Source organism: Dendrobates tinctorius, unplaced genomic scaffold (assembly GCF_039654945.1).
Source record: "Dendrobates tinctorius isolate UK_male_01 unplaced genomic scaffold, ASM3965494v1 ptg000046l, whole genome shotgun sequence".
In the NCBI taxonomy this organism is placed as follows: domain Eukaryota; kingdom Metazoa; phylum Chordata; class Amphibia; order Anura; family Dendrobatidae; genus Dendrobates; species Dendrobates tinctorius.
In genome coordinates, this window is record NW_027361714.1 from 15,919,678 (window position 1) to 15,947,313 (window position 27,636).

At 40.8% G+C, this 27,636-nt stretch overlaps 1 protein-coding gene and 1 long non-coding RNA gene across 2 annotated transcripts; both read right to left on the reverse strand.

The window, feature by feature from the left end:
- Nucleotides 1-9,023: 9,023 nt before the first annotated feature.
- Nucleotides 9,024-25,606, reverse strand: SMIM28 (small integral membrane protein 28). Its single transcript, XM_073576111.1, has 2 exons — nt 25,397-25,606; nt 9,024-9,900 (listed from the first exon to the last, which is right to left on the reverse strand). The coding sequence occupies exons 1-2, from the start codon at nt 25,505-25,507 to the stop codon at nt 9,511-9,513; spliced, it is 501 nt and encodes a 166-aa protein (XP_073432212.1). The 5' UTR covers nt 25,508-25,606; the 3' UTR covers nt 9,024-9,510.
- LOC141089601 (uncharacterized) lies at nt 11,819-12,720 on the reverse strand. The gene is made up of 2 exons (XR_012232338.1): nt 12,259-12,720; nt 11,819-12,168 (listed from the first exon to the last, which is right to left on the reverse strand). It is a non-coding gene; the product is annotated as an uncharacterized lncRNA (long non-coding RNA).
- Nucleotides 25,607-27,636: the final 2,030 nt, after the last annotated feature.

A 27,636-nucleotide genomic window follows, 5' to 3' on the forward strand; every position in this document is an offset into this window, starting at 1 on the left:
TCCCTCACCCAAATCGTTGGGATTCATATCCCCCAAATTGAACAAAAATCTCACATCATTAAGTAGGTCTCCCTCTATACCCAATTCAGTGCAGCTTTTTTTATCCATATTAATGAAATGTTTTTTCCACTTAAGTTTACGAATGAAGAGCTGTAAATCCTTAATCGTTTCAAAACATTCAAGATCTGATGTTGGGACAAAAGACATCCCCTTACTGAGAACCGCCATCTGTTCTTTACTTAGGGATTTCGAGGAAAGGTTAATTATATGATTGTCTATACGGGGTTCCTGCCGTTGAACCTGTTTCTTAATGGGTAGCTTGTGTCTAAAAAATGATCCCTCTGTGGGGAACCTCGACCAGATCCTCTCCCCGCACGTAGACTCCCCCTTCCCCTCACTCTCCCTCTTCCAGGTTTATACCTCGTTTCTGAATCAGAAAACTCAGCCTCTGAAGATGATATATCTGTCTCCTGCGATCTGTTGGTTTTTCCGTAATACACTGAATATGCTTTATTATCCCTGAATTCTTGTAAATCCCGGATAAAATATTTATGCTTCCTTTCTTTCAGATGATATTGAAATTTTTCTATAATGTTTTGTAGACTAGATTCTTTCACCGTAAACTCGGCCTCTGCAGAAAATTTCTTCGTAACCTCTATCTGCTCTCTCAAGCGTTCATTAATGTTATTTAACATACACTTCTCCTCCTCAAGGAGTATTTTCATAAGTTTCAATGAGCTATCAGTTGCTTCTTTCTCTAATTTGGCCAATAGTGTTGTATTCTTATATCTATAACCAAAGTTAATTGATATTCTAAGATGGCGGGGAACTATTCCTGCTTTTATATAACTTTCCAAGCTCTGTACCTCCCACCACGAAGTGACCTGTTCTTTATAAACCTTGGTCAACTCTTTAAAAGCAGCACTGAAAGAGGGTATGTACTTTTTCTGTGTAAAGGTACCATCTGAAAATACATCTTTCGCTTCATTGATCCACTGATTGGTGTCTATTCCTGTAACAAGAAATCCTGCCATGTCCAACTATTACAAATATATAGCAGGGGTATCTCAAACCAATGTCAGATATTTAGAGGTAGCAAATTGGTATATCATAAACTATAAAACATAACCTTTAATGATTCCTTAAAATGAGCTGAGAACCATTATGAACCGACATTGGCCAATTCTATGTATGGACAAAGATCTTGGAGGCTTGATCTCGGATAATCCACAAATTACATTTAGGAGGGGCCGCTCCTTGAGGGATAGGTTGGTCCGCAGCCATTATACCCAGAGAACCTCATACAGCCCAACATGGTTAGGTACACAGCCGAAAGGCTGTTACAGATGTGGTAGCTGTAAATATTGTACCTCTATTCACCAAAGTAAAGAATTTCAGAGCAATGTTACAGGAAAGATCTATCGTATTGGTCAATTCATTAATTGCAGATCAATAGGAGTGGTATATAAAATCACCTGTAGTTGTGGCCTTGAATACATCGGCAAGACCAAGAGAGAGTTGAGGGTGAGGGTAGGTGAACACCATAGAGATATAATTCTTAAACGTGATACACCGGTAGCCACTCATGTCAATCAAAGACATAAGGGTGATGTGAAGGCGGTCAGTTTCATGGGCATAGAAAAGGTCCCCCAAAATCCAAGAGGAGGTGATTGGGATAAACGTATACTCCAAAGAGAAGCATATTGGATTTTCTCATTACAATCTGTATATCCCAAAGGACTTAATGAGACACTATCCTTTTCTTCCTTCTTGTAGGGAGTCTTGATAGGGCTTTTGAGCTCAGGGAGAGCCGACGAGGAGTGGGGGCGCCATTGCGCAGGAATTTAGGGTGCCAACCTCCGCGTGAGGTAGGGAACAGTCAGTTAGGGACATTTAGGGCCAGATTTAGTGGGCACCCTTTCTATAATTCCTACAGATACATGGAGGTTGGTGGTATCCCCTATTATGCATGCAACAAAATAATTGAACAAATTCCACATTATACATAATTTGCAGATGGTACCCTGATTATTTTTCATTTTCTTTTTTACGTTTCTTTCCCTACGATGGGGTGTAAAGAATTTGTTTTTATTCACAAGATAATCCTTGACAATGTCCATAATATGGGTGTTGGCGTTTTGTACTGATTCATAACGCCTATGCAATCATAAAATGACTTAATAATTCAGATCCCGTATAAATAATGATAGGGGGACACAATTAACATTTTGTGATTGAGTAAATGAAGCCGCACTATTAGATTGATGTAGTAACACAAAGTGAGCGGCTCCTAATGGTACGTGATGGTCAGGTGACTGCTTAGACCAATCACGCAATATTTTGATATGCAGACCGACAGGCCCGGTTACGCCCAGGAAGTGGGGCAGGGTAGGGTCGGTTCCTGTCCCAACATGACGCGCGGCGCCTGTTTAGGAAAACCCAGGAAGTGGGGCAAGGTGCCTGAGCAGATGCCGGCGTCATGCGCAAACCGGAAGTACTGAACGGGGCAACCGGAAACGGCAATAAGCCGCGGTATGCCGCGATTTATAAAAGGCAGCTATCTCACAATGGGCGAGCTATGCGCCAGAAAAAGATGTCACAATACCCCTGATGAGTCAGACATTGATGAAACGCGTTGGGTGACAATTCTGGAGATCGGGTCATGATTCTGGGGTTTTCAGATGGACCTTACCTGATCATCCGTTATTTATAGAAGCGTCCAAAGATAAGTACAGCGGTCTCAGTTTCTATAGTGGTATCATAAATAGATATAGATTGCTGATGAGGTGATTTTATGTTTATGCATTTGACCGGTGCTGTACACACGCTATGCTATTTGTATACGGGCTGAGTATATGTCTAACAAGTAATAATTCTGATGACATTAAGGCCCTTTGGCATATGAATATATATGTATAAGGCCCATATGGTCGGAGAGTCCAGGTTTACAAATATTTGGACAAGAAATACGATAATGTCTAGGGCCATATGGTACCTCATAAAGTACATAACGGTTTGTTTTTAAATAGAGCACTACACAATTGCACTTTGGCACATGTTTGTCTAGATTTGATGCATGGTTTTTAAGGAATCATTAAAGGTTATGTTTTATAGTTTATGATATACCAATTTGCTACCTCTAAATATCTGACATTGGTTTGAGATACCCCTGCTATATATTTGTAATAGTTGGACATGGCAGGATTTCTTGTTACAGGAATAGACACCAATCAGTGGATCAATGAAGCGAAAGATGTATTTTCAGATGGTACCTTTACACAGAAAAAGTACATACCCTCTTTCAGTGCTGCTTTTAAAGAGTTGACCAAGGTTTATAAAGAACAGGTCACTTCGTGGTGGGAGGTACAGAGCTTGGAAAGTTATATAAAAGCAGGAATAGTTCCCCGCCATCTTAGAATATCAATTAACTTTGGTTATAGATATAAGAATACAACACTATTGGCCAAATTAGAGAAAGAAGCAACTGATAGCTCATTGAAACTTATGAAAATACTCCTTGAGGAGGAGAAGTGTATGTTAAATAACATTAATGAACGCTTGAGAGAGCAGATAGAGGTTACGAAGAAATTTTCTGCAGAGGCCGAGTTTACGGTGAAAGAATCTAGTCTACAAAACATTATAGAAAAATTTCAATATCATCTGAAAGAAAGGAAGCATAAATATTTTATCCGGGATTTACAAGAATTCAGGGATAATAAAGCATATTCAGTGTATTACGGAAAAACCAACAGATCGCAGGAGACAGATATATCATCTTCAGAGGCTGAGTTTTCTGATTCAGAAACGAGGTATAAACCTGGAAGAGGGAGAGTGAGGGGAAGGGGGAGTCTACGTGCGGGGAGAGGATCTGGTCGAGGTTCCCCACAGAGGGATCATTTTTTAGACACAAGCTACCCATTAAGAAACAGGTTCAACGGCAGGAACCCCGTATAGACAATCATATAATTAACCTTTCCTCGAAATCCCTAAGTAAAGAACAGATGGCGGTTCTCAGTAAGGGGATGTCTTTTGTCCCAACATCAGATCTTGAATGTTTTGAAACGATTAAGGATTTACAGCTCTTCATTCGTAAACTTAAGTGGAAAAAACATTTCATTAATATGGATAAAAAAAGCTGCACTGAATTGGGTATAGAGGGAGACCTACTTAATGATGTGAGATTTTTGTTCAATTTGGGGGATATGAATCCCAACGATTTGGGTGAGGGACCATTCACACAATTAAAAAATAAGAGCAAACAAATGCCACCTATTAGCAACGATATAGGGGCCCTTGACATATTTGCCAACCTGGTATCTAGAGATATCAAGGAATTGGATAATGGGAAAAAAAGACGATTCCATAACCTTACCAAGTCTGAGATGGATGGGCTTCTGGAGCTAGAGAGAGACGATACTATAATAGTGAAGCCCGCAGATAAAGGGGGAAATATAGTATTGATGGATGTAGCACAATATAAAACCATGTGCTACTCATTGTTAGATAGATCTATGGGATATGAAAGAATGGAACATAACCCCACTAACACTTTCTTGTATGATCTTAAGAAGTTGGTGAATGGGGCCCTCCAAGCAAAACTCATTGATAAAAATGAGAGAGAATTTTTGATTCCACAACACCCGACTGTGGCAACATTCTATGCTCTGCCTAAGATTCATAAAGGCCTTTCGCCCTTGAAAGGCCGACCGATTATATCGGGTATAGGAAGTCTAACCCAAAATCTGGGTATATATGTAGACAAAATTCTAAGACCATTTGTTACATCACTTAGTTCCTATACAAGGGATACCACCGACCTTTTATTGAAACTCGACCACATCGAATTGGACACCGATATGATATTGGGTTCAATAGATGTAGAAGCCTTGTACTCATCCATTCCCCATGATAAAGGTCTGATGGCTGCGGACTATTTCCTAAAGACAAGGGGCGTCCAATGTAAGAGACATAACCTGTTTGTTATGCAAGCCTTGGAATTCTGTCTCACAAAAAATTTTTTTCTTTTTGATGGCAGGTTCTTCCATCAGCTCAGGGGCACTGCGATGGGCAATCCCTGTGCGCCATCGTACGCTAATTTGCTCCTGGGCTGGTGGGAGGAAAATGTCGTTTTTGGTGAGCAGGTTGATGTGGCGGAGGACAAAATAGTGCTATGGCTCCGCTACATCGACGATGTATTTGTTATTTGGAGAGGTGATGAGAACAGTTTTAGAACCTTTGTGAAAGATCTTAATATAAATGATATTGGTCTTAGCTTCACATGTGAGGTTAATGTGAATAGACTACCCTTCCTGGACATAGTCATTAAGAGGGGAGAAAATGGCCGTATAGTTACAGAAACATACAGGAAACCTACCTCTACGAACTCCCTTCTAAGATGGGAATCCAGCCATCCAGTCCCCTTGAAAAAAGGTATTCCTAAAGGCCAGTACCTACGCATGAAAAGGAACTGTACTGATCAGAGAGACTTTAAGAGACAAGCAGATGACCTTAGATCTCGTTTTCATGAACGAGGATACCCAGATGACATTCTTAAAGGGGCTTATAAATCTACGGTAGAAAAGGAAAGAAAAGAACTACTTATACCCAAACAGCAAACCAATGAAGACAATATCATAAGGTTCATCACCACTTTTTCCAATGGGGCAAATGAGCTGAGAACCATTATGAACCGACATTGGCCAATTCTATGTATGGACAAAGATCTTGGAGGCTTGATCTCGGATAATCCACAAATTACATTTAGGAGGGGCCGCTCCTTGAGGGATAGGTTGGTCCGCAGCCATTATACCCAGAGAACCTCATACAGCCCAACATGGTTAGGTACACAGCCGAAAGGCTGTTACAGATGTGGTAGCTGTAAATATTGTACCTCTATTCACCAAAGTAAAGAATTTCAGAGCAATGTTACAGGAAAGATCTATCGTATTGGTCAATTCATTAATTGCAGATCAATAGGAGTGGTATATAAAATCACCTGTAGTTGTGGCCTTGAATACATCGGCAAGACCAAGAGAGAGTTGAGGGTGAGGGTAGGTGAACACCATAGAGATATAATTCTTAAACGTGATACACCGGTAGCCACTCATGTCAATCAAAGACATAAGGGTGATGTGAAGGCGGTCAGTTTCATGGGCATAGAAAAGGTCCCCCAAAATCCAAGAGGAGGTGATTGGGATAAACGTATACTCCAAAGAGAAGCATATTGGATTTTCTCATTACAATCTGTATATCCCAAAGGACTTAATGAGACACTATCCTTTTCTTCCTTCTTGTAGGGAGTCTTGATAGGGCTTTTGAGCTCAGGGAGAGCCGACGAGGAGTGGGGGCGCCATTGCGCAGGAATTTAGGGTGCCAACCTCCGCGTGAGGTAGGGAACAGTCAGTTAGGGACATTTAGGGCCAGATTTAGTGGGCACCCTTTCTATAATTCCTACAGATACATGGAGGTTGGTGGTATCCCCTATTATGCATGCAACAAAATAATTGAACAAATTCCACATTATACATAATTTGCAGATGGTACCCTGATTATTTTTCATTTTCTTTTTTACGTTTCTTTCCCTACGATGGGGTGTAAAGAATTTGTTTTTATTCACAAGATAATCCTTGACAATGTCCATAATATGGGTGTTGGCGTTTTGTACTGATTCATAACGCCTATGCAATCATAAAATGACTTAATAATTCAGATCCCGTATAAAAAATGATAGGGGGACACAATTAACATTTTGTGATTGAGTAAATGAAGCCGCACTATTAGATTGATGTAGTAACACAAAGTGAGCGGCTCCTAATGGTACGTGATGGTCAGGTGACTGCTTAGACCAATCACGCAATATTTTGATATGCAGACCGACAGGCCCGGTTACGCCCAGGAAGTGGGGCAGGGTAGGGTCGGTTCCTGTCCCAACATGACGCGCGGCGCCTGTTTAGGAAAACCCAGGAAGTGGGGCAAGGTGCCTGAGCAGATGCCGGCGTCATGCGCAAACCGGAAGTACTGAACGGGGCAACCGGAAACGGCAATAAGCCGCGGTATGCCGCGATTTATAAAAGGCAGCTATCTCACAATGGGCGAGCTATGCGCCAGAAAAAGATGTCACAATACCCCTGATGAGTCAGACATTGATGAAACGCGTTGGGTGACAATTCTGGAGATCGGGTCATGATTCTGGGGTTTTCAGATGGACCTTACCTGATCATCCGTTATTTATAGAAGCGTCCAAAGATAAGTACAGCGGTCTCAGTTTCTATAGTGGTATCATAAATAGATATAGATTGCTGATGAGGTGATTTTATGTTTATGCATTTGACCGGTGCTGTACACACGCTATGCTATTTGTATACGGGCTGAGTATATGTCTAACAAGTAATAATTCTGATGACATTAAGGCCCTTTGGCATATGAATATATATGTATAAGGCCCATATGGTCGGAGAGTCCAGGTTTACAAATATTTGGACAAGAAATACGATAATGTCTAGGGCCATATGGTACCTCATAAAGTACATAACGGTTTGTTTTTAAATAGAGCACTACACAATTGCACTTTGGCACATGTTTGTCTAGATTTGATGCATGGTTTTTAAGGAATCATTAAAGGTTATGTTTTATAGTTTATGATATACCAATTTGCTACCTCTAAATATCTGACATTGGTTTGAGATACCCCTGCTATACATTTGCCAGAATTGCCAGATGTCCAGTCCCCTGATACCCAAACTTTTGCATTGGCCTATTTGTCTTTTTGTAATTTTTAAAATGTAAAAATTACAATATATATATTTTATTACCTAAAATATAAAGAAAATGTATCATCTTTAACTTTAGGCCATTTAGATATCATTTCATCTTCAACTTGCTTAACTGATCACAATAACACAAATTTTGACTGGGGGGTACTCAGCCTCGCACCGCTGAATGTCCCCCCACGACCCAGGGCCTGTAGCATTGCCCCACTCCTGGTGACATGCAGCAGCGACCCTGCCTTCTGGGTCCCCGCTCCACCGCAGTCGACCACCCTTGGTAAGATGCCATAAAAGCGGACTATTGGATGCACTACCATTTTATTAAAAACAAAAATGTTTTCCTATTTTTCTCCACAAAATTTTGGGTGTGTCTTATGGTCCACAAAGTACAGTACTTCTTAACCACATAGTCCTCCATACAGTATTGTGGGCCCCAAATACTACTTCATACAGTATTATGGACTCCATATAATGCTCCATACAGAATAATGTTCCCATATAAGGTTCCATACAGCATAATTGGCCCCATATATTACTTCATATAGTATAATGACCCCATATAATGCTCTATACAATATGATGGCCCAATATATTGCTCCACACAGAATAATGGCCCCATATAGTGCTCCATACAGTATAATGGGCTCCATATGGCGTTCCATACATAAATAAAAATCAAATACTCACCTCTCCTCGTTCCATGCTGCGGTTACCTCAGCGTCTTCTGACTCTCTGCACCGCTTGGCAGAGGGCATACTGTAGTGACGTTATCACTCCCTCTGCCCTGAGACGTCACAGAGAGTTAGAAGATGCTGAAGAGCAGCATGGAATGGGAAGAGGTGAGTATTTGGTGGGGTGCCCAGTGCCAGCACTGGCACTCTGCTCCCCCGACTCTTGGGCCCCATAGCGTGACGGTGTCCCGACGGCAAGTGGGGGCCCCCCCGTTAGTCCACCCAACGGGTGGTGACTTCGGCCCTGAGCAGAGTGTTGTACAGTGCTACCTTCAGTTAATTTAGTTTTTTTTTTTGTTTAAGAGATGCAGTAGATTGCGGTAACTAACTGGAAACGTCAACAGTGTAAGATCTTGAAATACCATCATTTCCTTCATCATGTCTAACTCTAAAAGTATGTGCACATGTTAAGTATTTAATTACTATAGTTCAGCACCATTTCTACATCTCTTAGCAGGAAAACACACTGCAGTAATATTTGGTGATGATAAATGGACATGTGCCTTCTATACAAAAGGATGTTTTTTACACTTCTGTAATATTTACCCAATCCCACCCATTTCAGAAGGTTTGATGAATTGTCTAATGTGTTTGGTTGTCTACCGATTCTTCACCATTAGATGATGTTGGAGTAGATAAGGCTTACTCCTCTCTCCTCATGAATCATTCAACTATCTAAGGTGTATGGGGACCTTAACACAGCAGTCCACCTAGTTTGACCTACAATCCAAACCAGAAAGCCCTTTATTTTCAGCGCACTAAAGCTTTACAGCCTCTTTGTATACAGTGTTAGTGTTGTTGTCATTGTTGTGGCTATTATAACCATTGCAGCTTTAAATTTTGAAAGTTTTGATCTTAATATCATAAAAAATATCAAACATTTGTAGCTTGTGCAATCTCTATTGTAAAAAGCCCTTATATTTGAAGCTGCTACATAATCATTTTGTCCTAAGACTTCAAGGTCCAGCCGAAGTCCAGTTCCAAAATCTGTAGTACATTCTGATGTCTTAATACTATTTGCTTGACCTTCGTGCTCTTTCTTCATATGGAGGCACTGGATCCTGATAGATGCTGATGCAAGAATCGCTTGATGCCTTCAGGATCGCCTCTTCATACGGAGGAGGTAAGCATATAGTTAGAAAAGAGGCATCTGGTACCAGTGTACAGTACTGAAAAGGCTCTGTACTCCACGGTAAAGTGGGGAAGAAGTCCATTTCTCTGTCTGGAAGATTCTCCTGGAGACTTATAGCAAAGATTTGGCTTTGTGGGATTTTACGTCGGCACTTCCGATAGAGGAAAAGTGCACAGAATCCTATTACCAGCAAAGCGGTGGTGGGGAGTATGATACATAAGAAAGGCTGCAGATCTTCTTTGGTGGAACTGACGTGATTGTGATGTTTGCTCTGTTAAAAGATAGAAGGAACACATTATTTTTTTCATCTTAATTTGTAGGTATTTTTGAAATGTTGTACTCTGAGGCATATTTGTGCAACACTATAGTGCCATATAGTATGTATACAATCGAATTGGTTAGCTTTTTTAAATGCGAGTAGGGTATTGAGGAACAGAGTGGCGTGAAACTAGTAATCAAGTGTTTCTCTCTATTTTATTGATAATTACCTATTTATTAATCAAGCCATGTGTAAACAATGCCTTTTAGTGTTTTTACGACTTGATGAAAACGCACACAGATTTATCAACTAATCAAAGAGAAAAGAGAAGTACTTCGCCATTGTGTATGGCATCTTGTGCCATCTTTCTGATGCATTCTAACGTGCCTGTGGCCAAAATCATAGCAAAAATCCATAAGGTCCCAAAGCAAAGTTTAGACTGGGGTCTTTCTTTACCATGACCATTTTTAGCAGTTAGCACAGAACATCAAAACCTAAAATTTATTATTTTTCTATTCAAGTGGCATACAAACATGAGTAGAGGCTAGTGATGAGCGAGTATGCTCGTTGCTCTGGTTTTTCTGAGCATGCTCGGATGATCTCCGAGTATTTTGGCGTGCTCGGAGATTTAGTTTTCGTTGTCTCAGCTGAATGATTTGCTACTTGTAGACAGGCTTAATACATGTGGGAATTCCATAACAAACAGGCACTCCACACATGTAATCAGCATGTCTAGCAGTTGCAAATCATGCAGCTTAGAGGATGAAAACTAAATCTCCGAGCACGCCAAAATACTCGGGCATGCTTGGGAAAACCAGAGCAACGAGTATACTCGCTCATCACTAGTAGAGGCCCTATAAGCAGGGCCGGTTCTGGACGAAGTGGGGCCCTAGGCAAAAGTTTAAAGTGGGGCCCCAAATGCTAACATTGTAAAATCACACATTTAAGTTACATTACATGAGCAGGATGGGGATACAGGTGGCAGAGGGGCCTGTGTTGGCACTGTGGGCCCCATATTCAGGGGCCTTATATCAGCCAACGGGTCTGCCACTATTAGCATTACACAGGAGCGTTGCTAGGGTCAGAAAAGATTGGGGGCCCAAGCACCAAGACGAAGAGTTGTCCCCGAACCCCCTCTTAACTTTTTTTTTAACACTGCAGATAACACAGCAGGGCTCCCAACTGTCCTGGATCCAGCGGGACAGTCCCGGTTTTGACACTCCCACCTGCGGATTGTAGTTTTCCCCGCACTGCAAATCAGCCGCCACGCCCACCTGTCATTTCAGAAGGGACTGTGTACCGATCGCCATACAATTCCCTCTATGCACAGCACATTCCAGAACAGAAGCCCTCCCCGGCTCACATGACTGTGACCTCATCCTATGTAACACCAGAGAGAGCAGTAATAACTCTCTGAGAACAGATAATGTAGTAGATGTCACCTGCAGTCCTATGTAACACCACAGATAGTCTTACTGTGAAAAACTATTGCTATGTTCACATGCATTTTTTTCAGTAGCCAAAACCTGTTCTATTGGCAGTAAAAATGTTGCGTTCAAAACACCTGTTTTTCAGCTTGTTTTCTGGTGTTCTTTACACTTTTTTCAGCTTTTTTTAAAGTGAGGATGTTTGCTTTGTCTACAGTATGTTTAGGGCCACGTTCACACGTTGAGTATTCGGTCAGTATTTCACATCAGTATGTGCAAGTCAAAACCAGGAGGGTGAGAAATCCAGAAGTGGTGATGTGTTTCTACTATACTTTTCCTCTGATTGTTCCACTGCTGTTTCTGCATTACAAATCCTGATGTGAAACGCTGACCAAATACTACAAAATAGAAAAAACACGGCACTCAGTGTGGAGAGAGGTGCACAAGTCGGGTATCCAGCCAACTAACAATGTAGTACAAAAACTTGGCACTCAAAAGAAAAATTGTTTTGACAGTTCCTTTATTGTAAAAGGCATCCAGTTAAATATACTTCTTTTACTTCTTTAAACGTTTTCGGTCATACAATTGACCTTCATCAGAAACAGAATTTTTTCACAGTTGGTTTTAACTAGAATGAGTTTACAAGAAGACAAGACAGTATGGTTAGTGAACAAATAAGTATCTAACAAATATCTGAGCAACAGGATGCTGATAATGACCGTATGAACATCATGTAAAGTTTAGACGAAAGGTCGATGACTAGATAAATACTGAAATAGCGAATCCTGAGACAAGGTTCAAGTGAGCTTAGTGAAACTCCACAGGTTCCATGGGCGGTGATAGAGAGTCTGTGCTGTGATGGTATGTAAGGAACATATGTAAAAGACGTGCCCTAGGAGGTTGAAAACAAACAACAATTGTGACACTGGTAAATAAAGGATACAGTGAGATTCGTGGTCGGCTGGTGCTACTGGATGTGCAATACCACATGAAAAGTAATAGCCGACTGGAATGAGTGCCAAGACAGGTACCTGAGAGGAACTGGGTATATTCATTAATAATGTAGAGAAACAGACGTCTGGGAAGCAGCAGCTACTGAGAATGAAAGGACACCATTCATATAGGAAATCACCAGACCCACGTGTTTGACACCTTGGGTTATACAGGGACCGATAGATCCAATAATTGGTGTGGGTGTCCAGAAATTTGTATTGTAATATATTCAGGAAACTATCCTGTATTGTTTGTGACAGGCATGAATGTCCACAACTGGGTGCTGTGATTTTCCAAATGGTCTGTCCTGCCCAGGGAGGCAAGTGTGTCACAGGGAGAGTGAATGCGCTGTTCAGGAGAAGCACTGAGGGTGCAGAGGGATAGCGCTTAGTCTGTGGCTGGACGCATGCGCTGCTGGTATGAGAGAAGTATATTTAACTGGATGCCTTTTACAATAAAGGAACTGTCAAATCAATTTTTCTTTTGAGTGCCAAGTTTTTGTACTACGCTGACCAAATACTAAACGTGTGAACGACACTTAATAGTTTAATCACCAAAACCACTTAAAAAATTGCAGCGAAAAATGCCATTGCAATATCTGCAGCTTTCTTTTTATATTCTTTAATTGCTTTCTACGGGTGAAAACACACTGAAAGAAGTGACACGCTGCAGATTTAAAAAGTGCTACAGTTCAGAATTTTTTTTTTTTATTCTTTCCTTCTATAAAGTACCCTAGAGTCTGCAGTTAGGCTGTATACTGCAGGGACAGAGCTGGATACGTCAGACCTCAGGAGGCAAGGCAGCAAAAAAAATCACCAGCAGGGATAGAGGGCGTTGGCTGTCTTAAATCCCAATCTGAGGCTCCAGATCTCCAATCGTCATCCTCATTATCAGGTGGCAAGCCTCTATCAATCAAATCAGCTCCACTACCTACAGTAATCACCAGAGGGAGCCGAGAAAGAGAACCTGCAACCTCCCTGTCAAACCAACCAATTTCACTACCTTCAGCAATAACCAGATGGAGGACAGAAAGCAAATTCACAACAGGATGCGGTGATTCCGCACAGTTCAATGAACACATGTGGAATCACCTGGGTTCAACAGATGGCAGCACTTTAGACGGAGCACATGTCCGCTGCGTCCAAAGTGCTGCCATTTCCGGATCGTCTGCACATACCCTAAAAAATGGGTGTTTTGAAAGCAGTGTTTTTACTGCCAAGAGTGAGGCTTGGCTGCAAAAAAAAAAAAAAAAATGCACCAAAAACGCTGATTCCTATGCACACCTGTACTATATATATGTGTATGGGTTTACCCTTATTATTTCACATGGCAATTCGTTTATTTCTATGTCATAAATCCCCTGATTCAGCAGACAATATCCCTGTCTTGTGTCATCCAGACAGTAGTGACAGGAGGTCGCCCTGTCACATTACAAGCAGTGATTAGTGACTGTGGTCAGAGCTGATGCTGATCGCTGCTGTATGTGGCTGTGAATCCTGATCCTGCAGAAATCAGCACAGAGCACCGGGACCACAGTGAGTAAATCACTGTACTCTGACCTGTTTTTGCTACTCTTAATTACCAGGTTCTGTGGCTTCACTTATGCATATCCATTCTCAGGACAGTGCTAGGAGCAGCCATGATCAGGACTCAGGAGGAGACATAGAGCTTCAGGCATCTTTCTGCGCTGTCACTGTGCTGTAATCAACCCCTCCTCTCACTCTCAACTTTTAACCTAACTGCAGGGAGAAAGAGACAGGGGGGCTCAAGGGGCTTTGTGAGATAGACGCTCCGGACTACAGAGCAATGCACAGCATTATTCACTGCTGTACACCCTCTGGGCACTTCATAAATGGACTGCAGATGCAGGGGCCCCCTTTGTAGGTGGGGACCCCAGGCATCTGCCTGGTCTAAACGCCGGCCCTGGAGTTTAAACTGGGTCCCTATTACGGTGATGAGTGCTGTCACCCAAAGTAGAGGGGTCTGGTGTTTAAACCCTTGAGCTACTTCTCCACTGCCCTGTTTTCTATAAAAAGCAGTTTTTCTAGAGAAGACCAGCATGGGTATTTGGCAATTATTAGCAAAGGTGATTGGACGCAAGATTGGACCCATTTTCTCCAACAGACAGCTGCACATGCTGACCCTGGCATGCACACAATTCACTCTGCCACATGTCCCTTTTCTGGCATAGTCTCCCTGTAGGGAGGAGGGCCCCCGCAGAGTGTCCGGGCCGGAACCAAGGGGACCGCCATCTAGGTTCCTAAGGGAACAGTACCCAGGGAACGAAGGAGGAGAGTGGGCTGCTGAGAGTGACAGGACGGCAAGGGGAGGGGCGAGTATAAAAGGGACAGGGAGCGCTCAGGGGAGTCAGTTGGCTGAACAGCAGACACGAAGCAAGAGACTGCGGGACTTCGGGAGAACCAGAGTGACAGACGGTGACCTGAGAAGAGACCAGCAGCAGAGGGGAGACTGTCAGTGGCCTGCGGAGAGTAAGAGACGAACCTACCAACCAGAGACTTGCATTTAACTCCAATCCGGGGTCGCTCCCTGCCCACGGTCTTCTGCAGCTGTTACTGCTGTGCTTCAGCCTGTTTCGGCTGATCCACCGCCCCTCTCAGCCGCTGCCACTTCACTCCAGCCCGCGGCTGCGGCCTGCCTGATGCCGCCCGCCTCAGTCCGCGACTGCGGCCTCTTCATCATGGGCCACAGTGGACGTCACCCCGCTGCAGTCGGCAGTTGGGGCCTACTCCCCGCCTACAGGGGAACTCTTCGCCTAGGCCTAGGCCGTGCACGTGGCCTGACAACCGCCACTCCTGGGAACTGCAACACAACCCTGCTTGGAGACTGGAGGCTCACTAAACTGCTCACAAGCCGAACCCCGCTGTGTCTACAGGTGGTCACCTCACCAAAGGACTCCTTTAGAGTGCTTGTTTGTGCATAGTCCCTGCGAGGACAATATCTGTTATTGTTTTGGTCGCTTAGCATAGCCCTAGCGGCTCAAATTTATAAAAGTTTCTTTAGTCAAAGTTCGACCCAGTCTCGCGTCTTGTCACTGCATCCTGCGTACCTGCTGTTACCTATATCCCTACCACCTGTATTACATCTTTCACTGCCTCTGTAACTCTATTTCTTTCCATTCCATCTCTAAAATAGGTCTCCAAAGCTGCTGAAGCCCTTAGTATTTGTTCTGCCTACTTTCCTAATAGGTCCTAATAGGTATATATTTTATAATATACGTGATCCTGCTACACAGAGGTGTAACAATTGCGGTCGCAGAGGTCGCTATAGGGCCCATGCAGGTGGGGACCCACAAACACCAGTGCAAACGTCAACTAGAAGTGCATCCGAGGGCGCACATTCAGCTGAAGTATATTGCACTGCAGAGACCGTGCGCTGCAATACAAGCTGCTGGCCATCGGGGAAGGTGAGTACAATCATTTATTTTTTTTTGTATTCAAGAAGCATGGGGGATATATATACTATAAAGGGGGACATATATACAAGAATGGGCCCAGGATGGGGAACATATATACAAGGATGGGCTCAGGATGGGAACATATATACCAGGAAGGAGCCCAACATTACTAGATAATAGTGGGGGCCACTCATGTGTCCTTATAGGATTTAAAACCCTCCAAGGGCCCATGTATCTGACCAACATGCTGGGGTGGGCGGGTGAGGGGGGCCCTAGGTCCAAATTTTGCACCGTGGTCCATTGGACTCTAGTTACATCACTGCTATTATTATTACACATGCGGATCCTACAGTATATACTGTATGGTGTATTATCACCATTTATTGTATCACATTTCATGGTTAAGTGGTGAGACGACTGCGGCTCAGTGTGTACACTTATGTAATGCTTAAGATATGATAAGATATGCATATGCATATGACAAGATATGCTTTCGAAGAGATGGTTATGACTTCATTCATGGTTTCCATGAGACAGCGACATGTTATTAGATTTAGTCGATAGCATGATGCCCCCACAGTGCAAACCATTCTATACTGTCATTTACTATTACTTGTTACTATTACATGGGAAGGGAAGCAAAAGACCAGAAAAAGCCATACACCTGACAAATGCTACTGAGAACTCTGCTATTAGAAGTGGAAAGGAAGAACAAAGACGAAAGAATCTAATTAAAAAAAATATTGGAGAAAGAGAAACCAATCACAAACTAAAATGTTTCTATACTAATGCACAAAGCATGGGCAACAAACAAGGAGAATTGGAACTACTAACACAGGAAAAGAAATACGATGTCATTGGAATCACTGAAACTTGGTGGGACAATACACATGATTGGAATACAAGACTAGAAGGATACAACTTATTTGCAAGAAACAGACTTGATAAACGAGGAGGGGGTGTCGCATTGTATGTTAGAAATGCGTATATCTGCACAGAGATTGAAGCTTCAGAGACTGGGAGTTCTGTGGAAACTGTTTGGGTAAGAATACAAGGACAGAACAATGGAAAGGACACCATTGTAGGCATTTACTACAGGCCGCCTGTGCAAGCTGAAGATATGGATGAACTCTTTATGCATCAAATGGCCAAGTTCTCCAAAAAATATGACATAGTTGTCATGGGAGATTTCAACTATCCAGACATTTGTTGGGAATCTCTCTCAGGCAAAACTAACAGGTCAAGGAAATTCTTATCCTCTCTTGCTGACAACTTTATCTTCCAAAAGGTAAAGGAGAAAACAAGGGGAACTGCTACCTTGGATCTAATCCTTATAAACAGGGAGGAAATGGTTGAGGAGGTAAAAGTGGCTGGGACCCTAGGAGGTAGCGACCATGCTATTTTAGAATTTTGGATAACTAGAGGCGGAAGACCTGTGAAGACTCAGACGTCAAGGTTAGATTTCAGAAAGGCAGGTTTTAAGGGATTCAGAAAGAGAATTGGAGGGATCCAATGGCTGGATATCCTTAAAGACAAAAATGTCCAGGAAGGATGGGAAATCTTGAAAAATGAAATTCTCAAAGCACAGTTGTTAACAATTCCGAAAAGAGGGAAGAATAGGAAGCATTTAAGGAAACCAGGATGGATGAACACAGAACTTAAGCACATGCTAAAAAGGAAGCAAAAAATGTTTATAAAATGGAAAGAAGGAGGCATATCTAAAGAAGAATATAATGCTGTCTGCAGAACCTGCAAGGCACAAATCAGATTATCTAAAGCTGAAAATGAATTGAGGCTTGCAAGAGATGTCAAAAGCAATAATAAAGGATTTTGGGGATATGTCAAAAGTAAAAGAAAAGTCAAAGATGCTATAGGATTTTTACAGGATGAAAATGATGAAATGGTAAGACAGGATGTTGAGAAGGCTGAACTTTTAAATTCCTATTTTGCATCTGTTTTCTCTCAGAAAGGAAATGTAACATCAACTGTTATTCACTGTCCTATTAAGGGAATAGAAGAATCCAGGATATCTATAAACAGAAAGATAGTGAGGAAACACTTAGCTAACCTAAATGTATTCAAGTCTCCAGGTCCAGATGAATTACACCCCAGAGTACTGAAGGAGATAGCAGAAGAAATTTTTGAACCCCTCTCCATAATCTTTGAAAATTCTTGGAGAACAGGAGAAGTGCCAGAAGACTGGAGAAGAGCAAATGTTGTTCCTATCTTCAAAAAGGGGAAGAAGGTGGACCCAGGCAACTATAGGCCGGTGAGTCTGACTTCTATACCAGGAAAGATCTTTGAACAAATTATTAAACAACATGTATGTCAATACCTGGATAAGAATGAAGTGATTAAACAGAGTCAGCATGGGTTTGTAACTAATAAGTCATGTCAGACTAATTTAATTTCCTTCTATGATGGTATTACTGATTGGGTGGATCAAGGAAATGCTGTAGATATAGTATATCTTGACTTCAGCAAAGCATTTGACAAAGTCTCTCATACAATCCTTATTGAAAAAATGACTAAGTATGGAATGGACAAGGCAACTGTTAGGTGGATTCATAACTGGCTTAGTGATCGGACCCAAAGAGTGGTCGTAAATGGCTGCACATCCAGTTGGAAGAATGTCTCAAGTGGGGTACCACAGGGCTCTGTCCTGGGCCCTGTATTGTTCAACATCTTTATCAATGATTTAGATGAAGGAATTGAGGGTAAACTGATTAAATTTGCTGATGACACAAAGCTAGGAGGGATAGCTAATACTAGAGAAGAGAGAGAGAGGATTCAAAAAGATTTAAATAAACTGGAGAAGTGGGCAGCAACTAACAGAATGGTTTTTAACAGGGAGAAATGCAAAGTACTACATCTGGGCAATAAAAATGAAAAAAGCATATATAGAATGGGAGGAATAGGGCTAAGTGACAGCACATGTGAAAAAGACTTGGGTATACTAATAGATCACAGACTGAATATGAGTCAACAGTGTGATGCAGCAGCAAAAAAGGCAAATGCAATTCTAGGATGTATTAACAGAAGCATACAGTCTAGATCACGTGAAGTAATTATTTCCCTCTACTCCTCTTTGGTCAGACCTCATCTGGAATATTGTGTCCAATTTTGGGCACCACATTTTAAAAAAGACATCAACAAACTGGAGCAAGTTCAGAAAAGAGCGACCAGAATGGTGACCGGTCTGCAAACCCTGTCTTATGAGGAAAGGTTGCAGGATTTGGGAATGTTTAGTTTGCAAAAGAGAAGACTGAGAGGAGACTTAATAGCTGTCTACAAATATCTAAAGGGCTGTCACATTGTAGAAGGATCAACTTTATTCTCATTTGCACAAGGAAAGACTAGAAGCAATGGGATGAAGCTGAATGGGAGGAGACACAGATTAGATATTAGAAAAAACTTTTTGACAGTTAGAGTGATCAATGAGTGGAACAGGCTGCCACGAGAAGTGGTGAGTTCTCATTCAATGGAAGTCTTCAAACAAAGGCTGGACAGACATCTAACTGGGATGATTTAGCGAATCCTGCTTTGAGCAGGGGGTTGGACCAGATGGCCCAGGAGGTCCCTTCCAACTCTACGATTCTATGATTCTATGATTCTATGATTCTATGTTCCCAAATGATCATGGTTTAGCCACTCAACTGTGAGTCCATTAAACTCACAAAAAAACATAAGAACATTTGTTCTCCATTGCAGGTTCAGTAGGTGCTGAGTCTGTGCTTATGGGTCACAGTCTATGTTTGCATGCACGCATTTATAATTACTTATTTAAATGTGGCATATCAAAAAATAATGTAAAAGTCTATTTTATCCACTATATTTAACAAACTCAGTCTTATAAAGTAACCATCTTTTAATTTTTATTTCATAAATCAATAATACACGTGAAAATAAGAAACTTTGTAATATGTCTCATCACAGAAATCTGCTTCTTTCTCCTCCTGAACTCAATTCATAGGTAAAATCTGTATTTAGTGAAGTCAGATTTGAACCGTGAATTGAGACTTTTAAGAATAAATAATCAGTCCTGGGGGAGAAAGAAGCAGATTTGTCAAATAGTATATATTACAAATTTTCTTTTTTTTCATGTATACTGTTGATTAATCGAACAAAGATTAAAATGACAGTCACTCTTTAAGGTATACATCAAAGTTTAACACCCCATTGGCTTACCCTTTGTAAAAATAATAAAATGAGCTGTACTTGCCTTACCCCTGTTCCAGCACCAGCTCATGGTTATTGTTTACAGGTTGTAGCAGTGACATCAAGACTACAGCGCACATGACTGCTGCCGTCAATCCCTGTGCTCAGCAGCTTGTGCCATCTTCATCGGCATCACTTCTAACTCAATTTTACGTGCCCTGTAGTCCACACATCACCGCTACATCCTGTACACAATCACCTTGATTAGTGACAGAGAGCCAGCGCAGGAACAAGATCTCCATCTGCGCATGCGCCGCTCCCAGCAGCCATTTTCCCGGAGTCCACCACATAGGAAACCATGGAACTGCAGGGGCTCTGGCCTTTCACAAAATGTCAGCAGAGCCCCCGCAGCAGCACTGGACACCCGCAGCAGCACCGGACACACGCAGCACCGAACACCTGCAGCGGCACACCGCACATCTGAATACCACTTCATCCCAGCCTGCAGCAACACTCCACTCTTGCCTCCTCCAGCAGTGACCCTGGGACCCCGCTTCACCACAGCCACCACCCCCGGTAAGCAATAAGACGCATGGATTATAAGAAGCACCACCATTTTATTAAAAAAAAAAGGGTTTTTGTCCTATTTTTCTCCTCAAAACTTGGGGTGCGTCTTATAATCCGGAGCATCTTATAATCTGCAAAATACGGTTGAGAACAGTAGTCTCGCTTCCTGGATTGTATTACTATGCTTGGGTTGTGGTGAACTAATACTTGAAGCAAAGGGAGACACAAAGCGCAAAATAGGGTCTTATCCCACAAATTAAACAGCGATTTTTCCAAAAAAGCTGCTCACCTTGCATTCAGTAGTCAAAGCACTTATAGTAGGTATAGTCTGCCGCAGAACCACAGGTTGGTCATCAACCAGATAACACAGTATACTGCAGGGTAGGATGTGGATTATTGTCCGCTCTGCCCAAATGATAAAATTTCAGGAGTAGGTAGAAGTTAACAGTGGTTTATTCAACGCGTTTCAAGGTGAATACAACCCCTTCTTCAGGAAGATACCACATACAACTTACATGGTATTTCCTGAAGAAGGGGTTGTATTAACCTTGAAACGCGTCAAATAAACCACTGTTAACTTCTACCTACTCCTGTAATTTCATGATTTGGGCAGCGCGGACAATAATCCACATCCTACCCTGCAGTATACTGGGTTGTGGTGAAGACAGAGGAACTTTGGGGCAGAAATATGCTTCATGTTGTAAAGCAAAAACTCATGAAGTTATGCACCTGCTATCTGTTGAACATAATCCCCACAAAGTTGATGTTCAGTAAAAGACTGTTTATAGATGTTCAGTAAAAGACTGTTTATGTTTGGTTGGTGGTCTCATCACTGAACTTTATACCATCTGGTCCTGACCTGCTGAAGTCATTGGCACCATGAGGCCTGCCAAGGCGTAGCACCCTCGTAGACAAAGCCAACACCCCCAGCCAGGACCCCCATCTTCATCTAGCATGCCGGGGCATAAAAGACTAGTGCTTCACAAACAGCTACCGCCCCGCGCCATGTTATATTGATTTTCACTTTACTCTGTTCCACATCTGCTACTCAGTCATACACCCCATGGTATACATTCACTGGTGGGGTTGAGGTGTTAAATGACATGATCATAAAGACGCATGAAGAATATGTTATTTATTTTCCATGTTTTAAACTCTACAAATAGACAGACATAGACGAAGGAACTGTATTACCAATACTTACCTTTCAGATGTACAGATATTTTATAGGTCCCCGGAGAGTGGGCCAGGCGATTAACTGGGGCCTTATTTGTGCCTGTAAATTAAACCCATAGACAAGTAGAACTGTGAGGGTCCAATGCAATTATTCATGGTAGGTGATGGCAGTTGACGGGCTAAAGTGTGGCCATTTTTTTAACTCATTAGCCTGGGCCTTTGTCTGCAGTTCCCTCTGTATATGTTTTTTTTATAATAGCAATCATATGGGTAATTTTTCATCAGTATCTGTAAGCCAAAACCAGGAGTGGAACAGTCAAAGGAAAAGTATAATAGAAACACGTCACCACTTCTGTATTATCACAGCTCCTGGGTTTGGCTTACAGACACTGAGGTAAAATACTGACCAAATACTGAATGTGTGAATGTTCTAGAACCTTTCCACTCTTCATGAATCCAATTTTGTCATTAAAAACAGAAATGATCACTTTACCTATAGAGGTAAATATTTAGTCCAGGCTCTGGCAGATTGTATACCGACTCCTTACATCAGTTGTATGGACATAAGATACGGTAACTCCCGATGATTATTACGAACACAGACACAACATTTGGCAGCCGTGGCGCAGGATTGGATTTTATGGCTTATCTCTGTGTCTGCAATCGTGTTGTGCTGCTTATTTTCATCCTTTATCAAGGATCAGTTTGAATTTACTTATAATGCAGAGGGCAGATGAGTGTATGGTAATGATGTACAATGCAGAGCAGTCAGAATGATACACCGTATACTGCCGCATGGAATACATGGAGGTAATGATGCTACATAATAGTGATGCACAATGCCCAGGGCTGATGATCCTATATGACAATAATGTTCTGTAATGCACCTAAATAATAACGTTCTATAATATCACACCCAATATAATACATGGAGGGGATGCTGCTTTATAATAGGGATGTATAATGCCCAGGGTTGATGATCCTATATGATAATAATGAGCTATAGTGCACAGAAGTAATAACACTATATAATCTTGCATATGATGTAATATAGGCAGGGTATGATGCTATATAATAGTGATATATAATGCACAGGGCTGATGATCCTATATGAAAATAATGTTCTATAATGCACAGAAGTAATAGCGCTATATAATATCACACCCAATGTTTAAACTGTAAAGCGCTGCGGAATATGTTGGCGCTATATAAATAAAGATTATTATTATTACATGGAGGGGATACTGCTATATAATAGGGATGTATAATGCACAGGGCTGATGATCCTATATGATAATAATGTTATGTAATGCACAGAAGTAATAGCGCTATATAATATCACACCCAATGTAATACATGGAGGGGATACCGCTATATAATAGGGATGTACAATGCCCAGGGCTGATGATCCTATATGATAATAATGTTATGTAATTCACAGAAGTAATAACTCTATATAATATCACACCCAATGTAATACATGGAGGGGATACTGCTATATAATAGGGATGTACAATGCCCAGGGCTGAAGATCCTATATGATAATAATGTTATGTAATTCACAGAAGTAATAACACTATATAATATTGCATATGATAGTGTTTCCCCTTTAACGAATCACTACAAAATACAGGGCTGATGATCCTATATGATAATAATGTTATGTAATGCACAGAAGTAATAGCGCTATTTAATATCACACCTAATGAAATACATGGAGGGGATACTGCTATATAATAGGGATGTACAATGCCCAGGGCTGATGACCCTATATGATAATAATGTTATGTAATGCACAGACGTAATAACTCTATATAATATCACACCCAATGTAATACATGGAGGGGATACTGCTATATAATAGGGATGTACAATGCCCAGGGCTGATGATCCTATATGATAATAATGTTATGTAATGCACAGAAGTAATAACACTACCGTATATAATATTGCATATGATAGTGTTTCCCCTGTAACGAATCACTACAAAATACAGGGATGATGATGGTATATAATACTAATGTTCTATAATCCCAGGGAGTGATGTTTCTATATGATATATGGAAAGCATTTCACATGACAATGCTATGGCTATATATTATTGCAGTATAAAATGCAGGGATGCTTATACTGTATCTTAAAAAGCACTATACTTATGCACTAGAATATACAGAGGTGACAATGCGGCATAATTATGAATTGTAGCCCCAATGGAAAACTATGATAAAATCTAATTTAATGCCTTGGAGTTAAAATGCTGTATATTATATGTGCCCTGTGCATGGATGGTGGAGGTACAGAATAATGCAATACAATATACAGAGGTGGTGACATTAGATATTAATGATAAATAATGGGGTATAAATGCAGGAAGGTTTACAATGAAAGTGCACTTTGTTCCCAGTTTGATGCTTCAGGCCAATTGTAAGATAAATGGATATGCTGGGAGCCTTGTTGGATTGTATTAGAAATGTTTAGAACAATTTGTGTTTGTCAGAAGTTAGCAGGTTTATCATTCCTGCCTGCCGTCCATGTATGTCTAGGACATTTATTATTTTCAGGATTGTAAAGTGCTGAAAATTGAGATCATGATTAGTTCATTATAATGCCGCATTTACATATTTTTTCATATAAATATTTTTTTTACTATTTTTAAAAATATACAGCTAGAAAAAAATCTGGAAACACAGAATTTATGTCATATATAATATATTAATATATAATATAAGTAATGTATATATGGAAAAGGTGTAAACAGGGTTCACAGTACATAAAATAGTCTAATATATAGAGAATGCATAGCAATAATACATAATATAAGCCTATAACATAAGGTAGAAAGTACAATATACATGTCTAAGTGAGTGACAGACTAGTACAGAGGGAAAGAGGACGCAGCCTGCGAGGGTCTACAGCCTACAGGTTGGTGAGGGGAGAGGTACGGTAAATGCTATAGAATTAATACTGCATGCGAGTGTCACAATACACCATCAAATCCTGGCATTACAGACCGAATATTTCACAGGTTCAAAAATAAATTGAACGTATTAATAAATTGCCAAGCGTTATTTCATATTTGTGCGCTCATGACTATAAAGTTACTTAGTATCGTAACTCTAATGTGCTGTATTAGTGAAATGCATTATATATTTTTTACTTTTGGTAAATTGTTCACCGTCAGTGACGGCAATGATGATCAGTTGCTTTGCTTACATACGAACATGCTATAGTTTTTGCATTGTTGTGCCTATTAGTATGGGTCTACAGAAGAAGTGACCATGGATGTTAAAACTTGTATTGCATGGTCCATCTGTGCTGTTGGGTATAATTTAGGTTAATTAACATAACTGTACAGAATAATGACGATTTTTAGTCTTTTACTTTCTCGTACTATAAAATGAGAAATGTATTAAACAATGCGACATTATAAAATCGACATAATGCCCTCGTCATAGTGCAAACTTCCATCGCAACACTTCCAACAACTATATCAATTCACTTCTATCCCCGAGACATAGTTCTGTTTCATCTTAATATTATAGATTTTTTATTAAAAGGAAAAATTTAGATATAGAAAATGCAAAATTCTGGGATTTCCTTCTAATGAAATATTCTGCAATAACTTTTTACAAATTTTGAAAAGTTTAATGATCAAATACCTATTTTGAAAAGGCGTGCAAAGCTTATGGCAATAGCATGACTTTGGCTATGAAAGGTCAAAGAACATAACTCTATATATTAGGGTGAAATGTGCCATGAGAAAAGTACTCACCTGCAACTTGGTGTCAACCAGGGGAACTGCAGGTTCACTGGTCATCCACTCATAGGTGCCTCTTCCCGCATGTCCAAATTTACTCCAGCTACTATCCAAGAGCCAACGCATTCTGAGAAATGATGCTGCTGTTGCCTAAATTCCCAACCACGAATGACTAATTGTCCCACAATCCCTATCTCTGTCTCCCCCGACACAGCTGGAGGCCTGGGAGCTAATGATCATTGGTGTAAGTTCTCTCTGTTATTAACTACAGTGAGAAAAAAAACACAGGCTACACCATCAGCCCAAGTCAATCTCTGTGGATTTGTTACACTGGCCTACATTACCAGAAAGCCGGCATCAGGTACCGGGGAAGAGCAGAGATGTGATTGGATAGTGCACGGCATTAAGATTATTAAAGGAGAATTGCACGGCACATGGTCTGATTCCGGATAAATAACCTTGTGCCTTCGGATCCTGTAGTAAAAAGAGAGTCCGTCTATTAACCCCTTGTAAAGAAAACAATAAAATCTGATTTTGTCTAACGTTCTAGTATAGTACATGGCGCAGAGATGGATATACTGAACGCTCTACAGGGAAGAGCAGCAGAGGTCAGAGGCAGCAAGGACATGGGCTAAGTGACATGCTGAATTATTTAGAACCATTAGCGTTTAGATGTTAATGATAAATCTGTGGAAAGCTTTTAGCCTATAAGAGCTTTTCGCTATTTGGAAGATATGATTACGATAAGACTGCAAAATTCAGCGTTATACGCTAGCAGGTTGCCCTAAAAACTGGAGTTTAACTCTTTATTTGCTGCAATTCCCTATCGTGATATTTGCGACTATTTACTATTGTGATTCTGGAAAAAAAGATTTCAAAGCTAATCCACTATGGAAATCCAAAATTCGAAATTCTGAGGTGGATTATACGGGTTGATTTGTTGGTGATGATTGAATGGGGCCTATCTGCGTGTGGCTTTCCGACGCGGCTTGTGCGCTGAAAGTACACCAATATGTGATATGTCACTTCATTTTTTTTAGCCAAAAAACATGCAATATATTTTAAAATTATTGTGCAACAGTACACACCATGGCCCCAATTTATCATTTGCATTGTTTTAAGTCACTTTCCTTTATTGACTTGTCATATTAGTTGCCTATATTGTGCCAAATCCTTCAAAATGGCACATTTGATTCATGAATTTGGTGCAAGGCAAAAAATGGTCTTTTTTATGTTTCAAACTGTTTTGAACTCTTTTGGTCAAAAAGTTGCACTCTTTGTAAATACTGGTGTACTACAAGGGAGGAATTAGCGTGAAATTTTGGTTGGAAAAAAAAGGGAAGCACATATAGCACAGACTTCAAAAAGGCGCTAATAGAATAATGAATTGGGTGCATGCAAAAAAAAAAGAAACAAAACACATAAAACTAGAGTAAGAAACACATGCAAAGGCAATGATGAATTGGGCCTATATGAACTGCAGGGCATATTGACGTTGGAATAAAGGGGACACGAAATGCAAGTGCAAGAGCATGGTGGCTCAGTGGTTAGCACTGCAGCCTTGCAGCGCTGGGGTCCTGGGTTCAAATCCCACCAAGGACAACATCTGCAAGGAGTTTGCGTGGGTTTCCTCCCACATTACAAAGACATGCTGATAGGGAATTTAGATTGTGAGCCCCATTGGGGACAGCAATAATAATGTGTGCAAACTGTAAAGCACTGCGGCATATGATAGCGCTATATAAAGATTGTTATTATTAAGATTTTGGTGTGGAATGTGTATGATTATTATTACTTATGTGAAATTTAGTTTCTGTGAACATATCCTTATATTCTTGCATCCAAAGATCCAGACCTGTGTGTGTCAAACAACTGCATCCAGAATTGTGCGAGAATCTGTGAATCCAGCCTACTATATATATGTATGTTGTATGTATATATATATATATATAGTTCTGAAGAAAATGTGGTCCCATATGTTCAATTGCACCAAGCTGAGTGCTATGAAATGACTGAATGCTTTGGCTGTAGAGCACAAAATAGAGATTAGAATGCAATTTCCATTGAATGCTTTTGTTTCAGGTGTTTTCATCCATAAATAATACAATATCCATATATGAAACATAACTGCTGTAAATGGAAACATTAAATATTGAATAATACTAAGAGGAAATAAATTATTTTTACAGGAATTCACCACTATCTCCACAGGAATGCCATAGTATAGAGTTAGAATTTGCCTACTAAAGGTACTG

What these genes read in the sequence shown, in the direction of transcription:
- SMIM28 (XM_073576111.1), bottom strand. Translation starts at nt 25,507, where the DNA reads ATGCGTTGGCTCTTGGATAGTAGCTGGAGTAAATTTGGACATGCGGGA. An exon ending in TGGTTGACACCAAGTTGCAG is followed by an intron (nt 9,901 to 25,396) that starts GTGAGTACTTTT and finishes ATCTTTTAACAG; the next exon opens with AGCAAACATCACAATCACGT.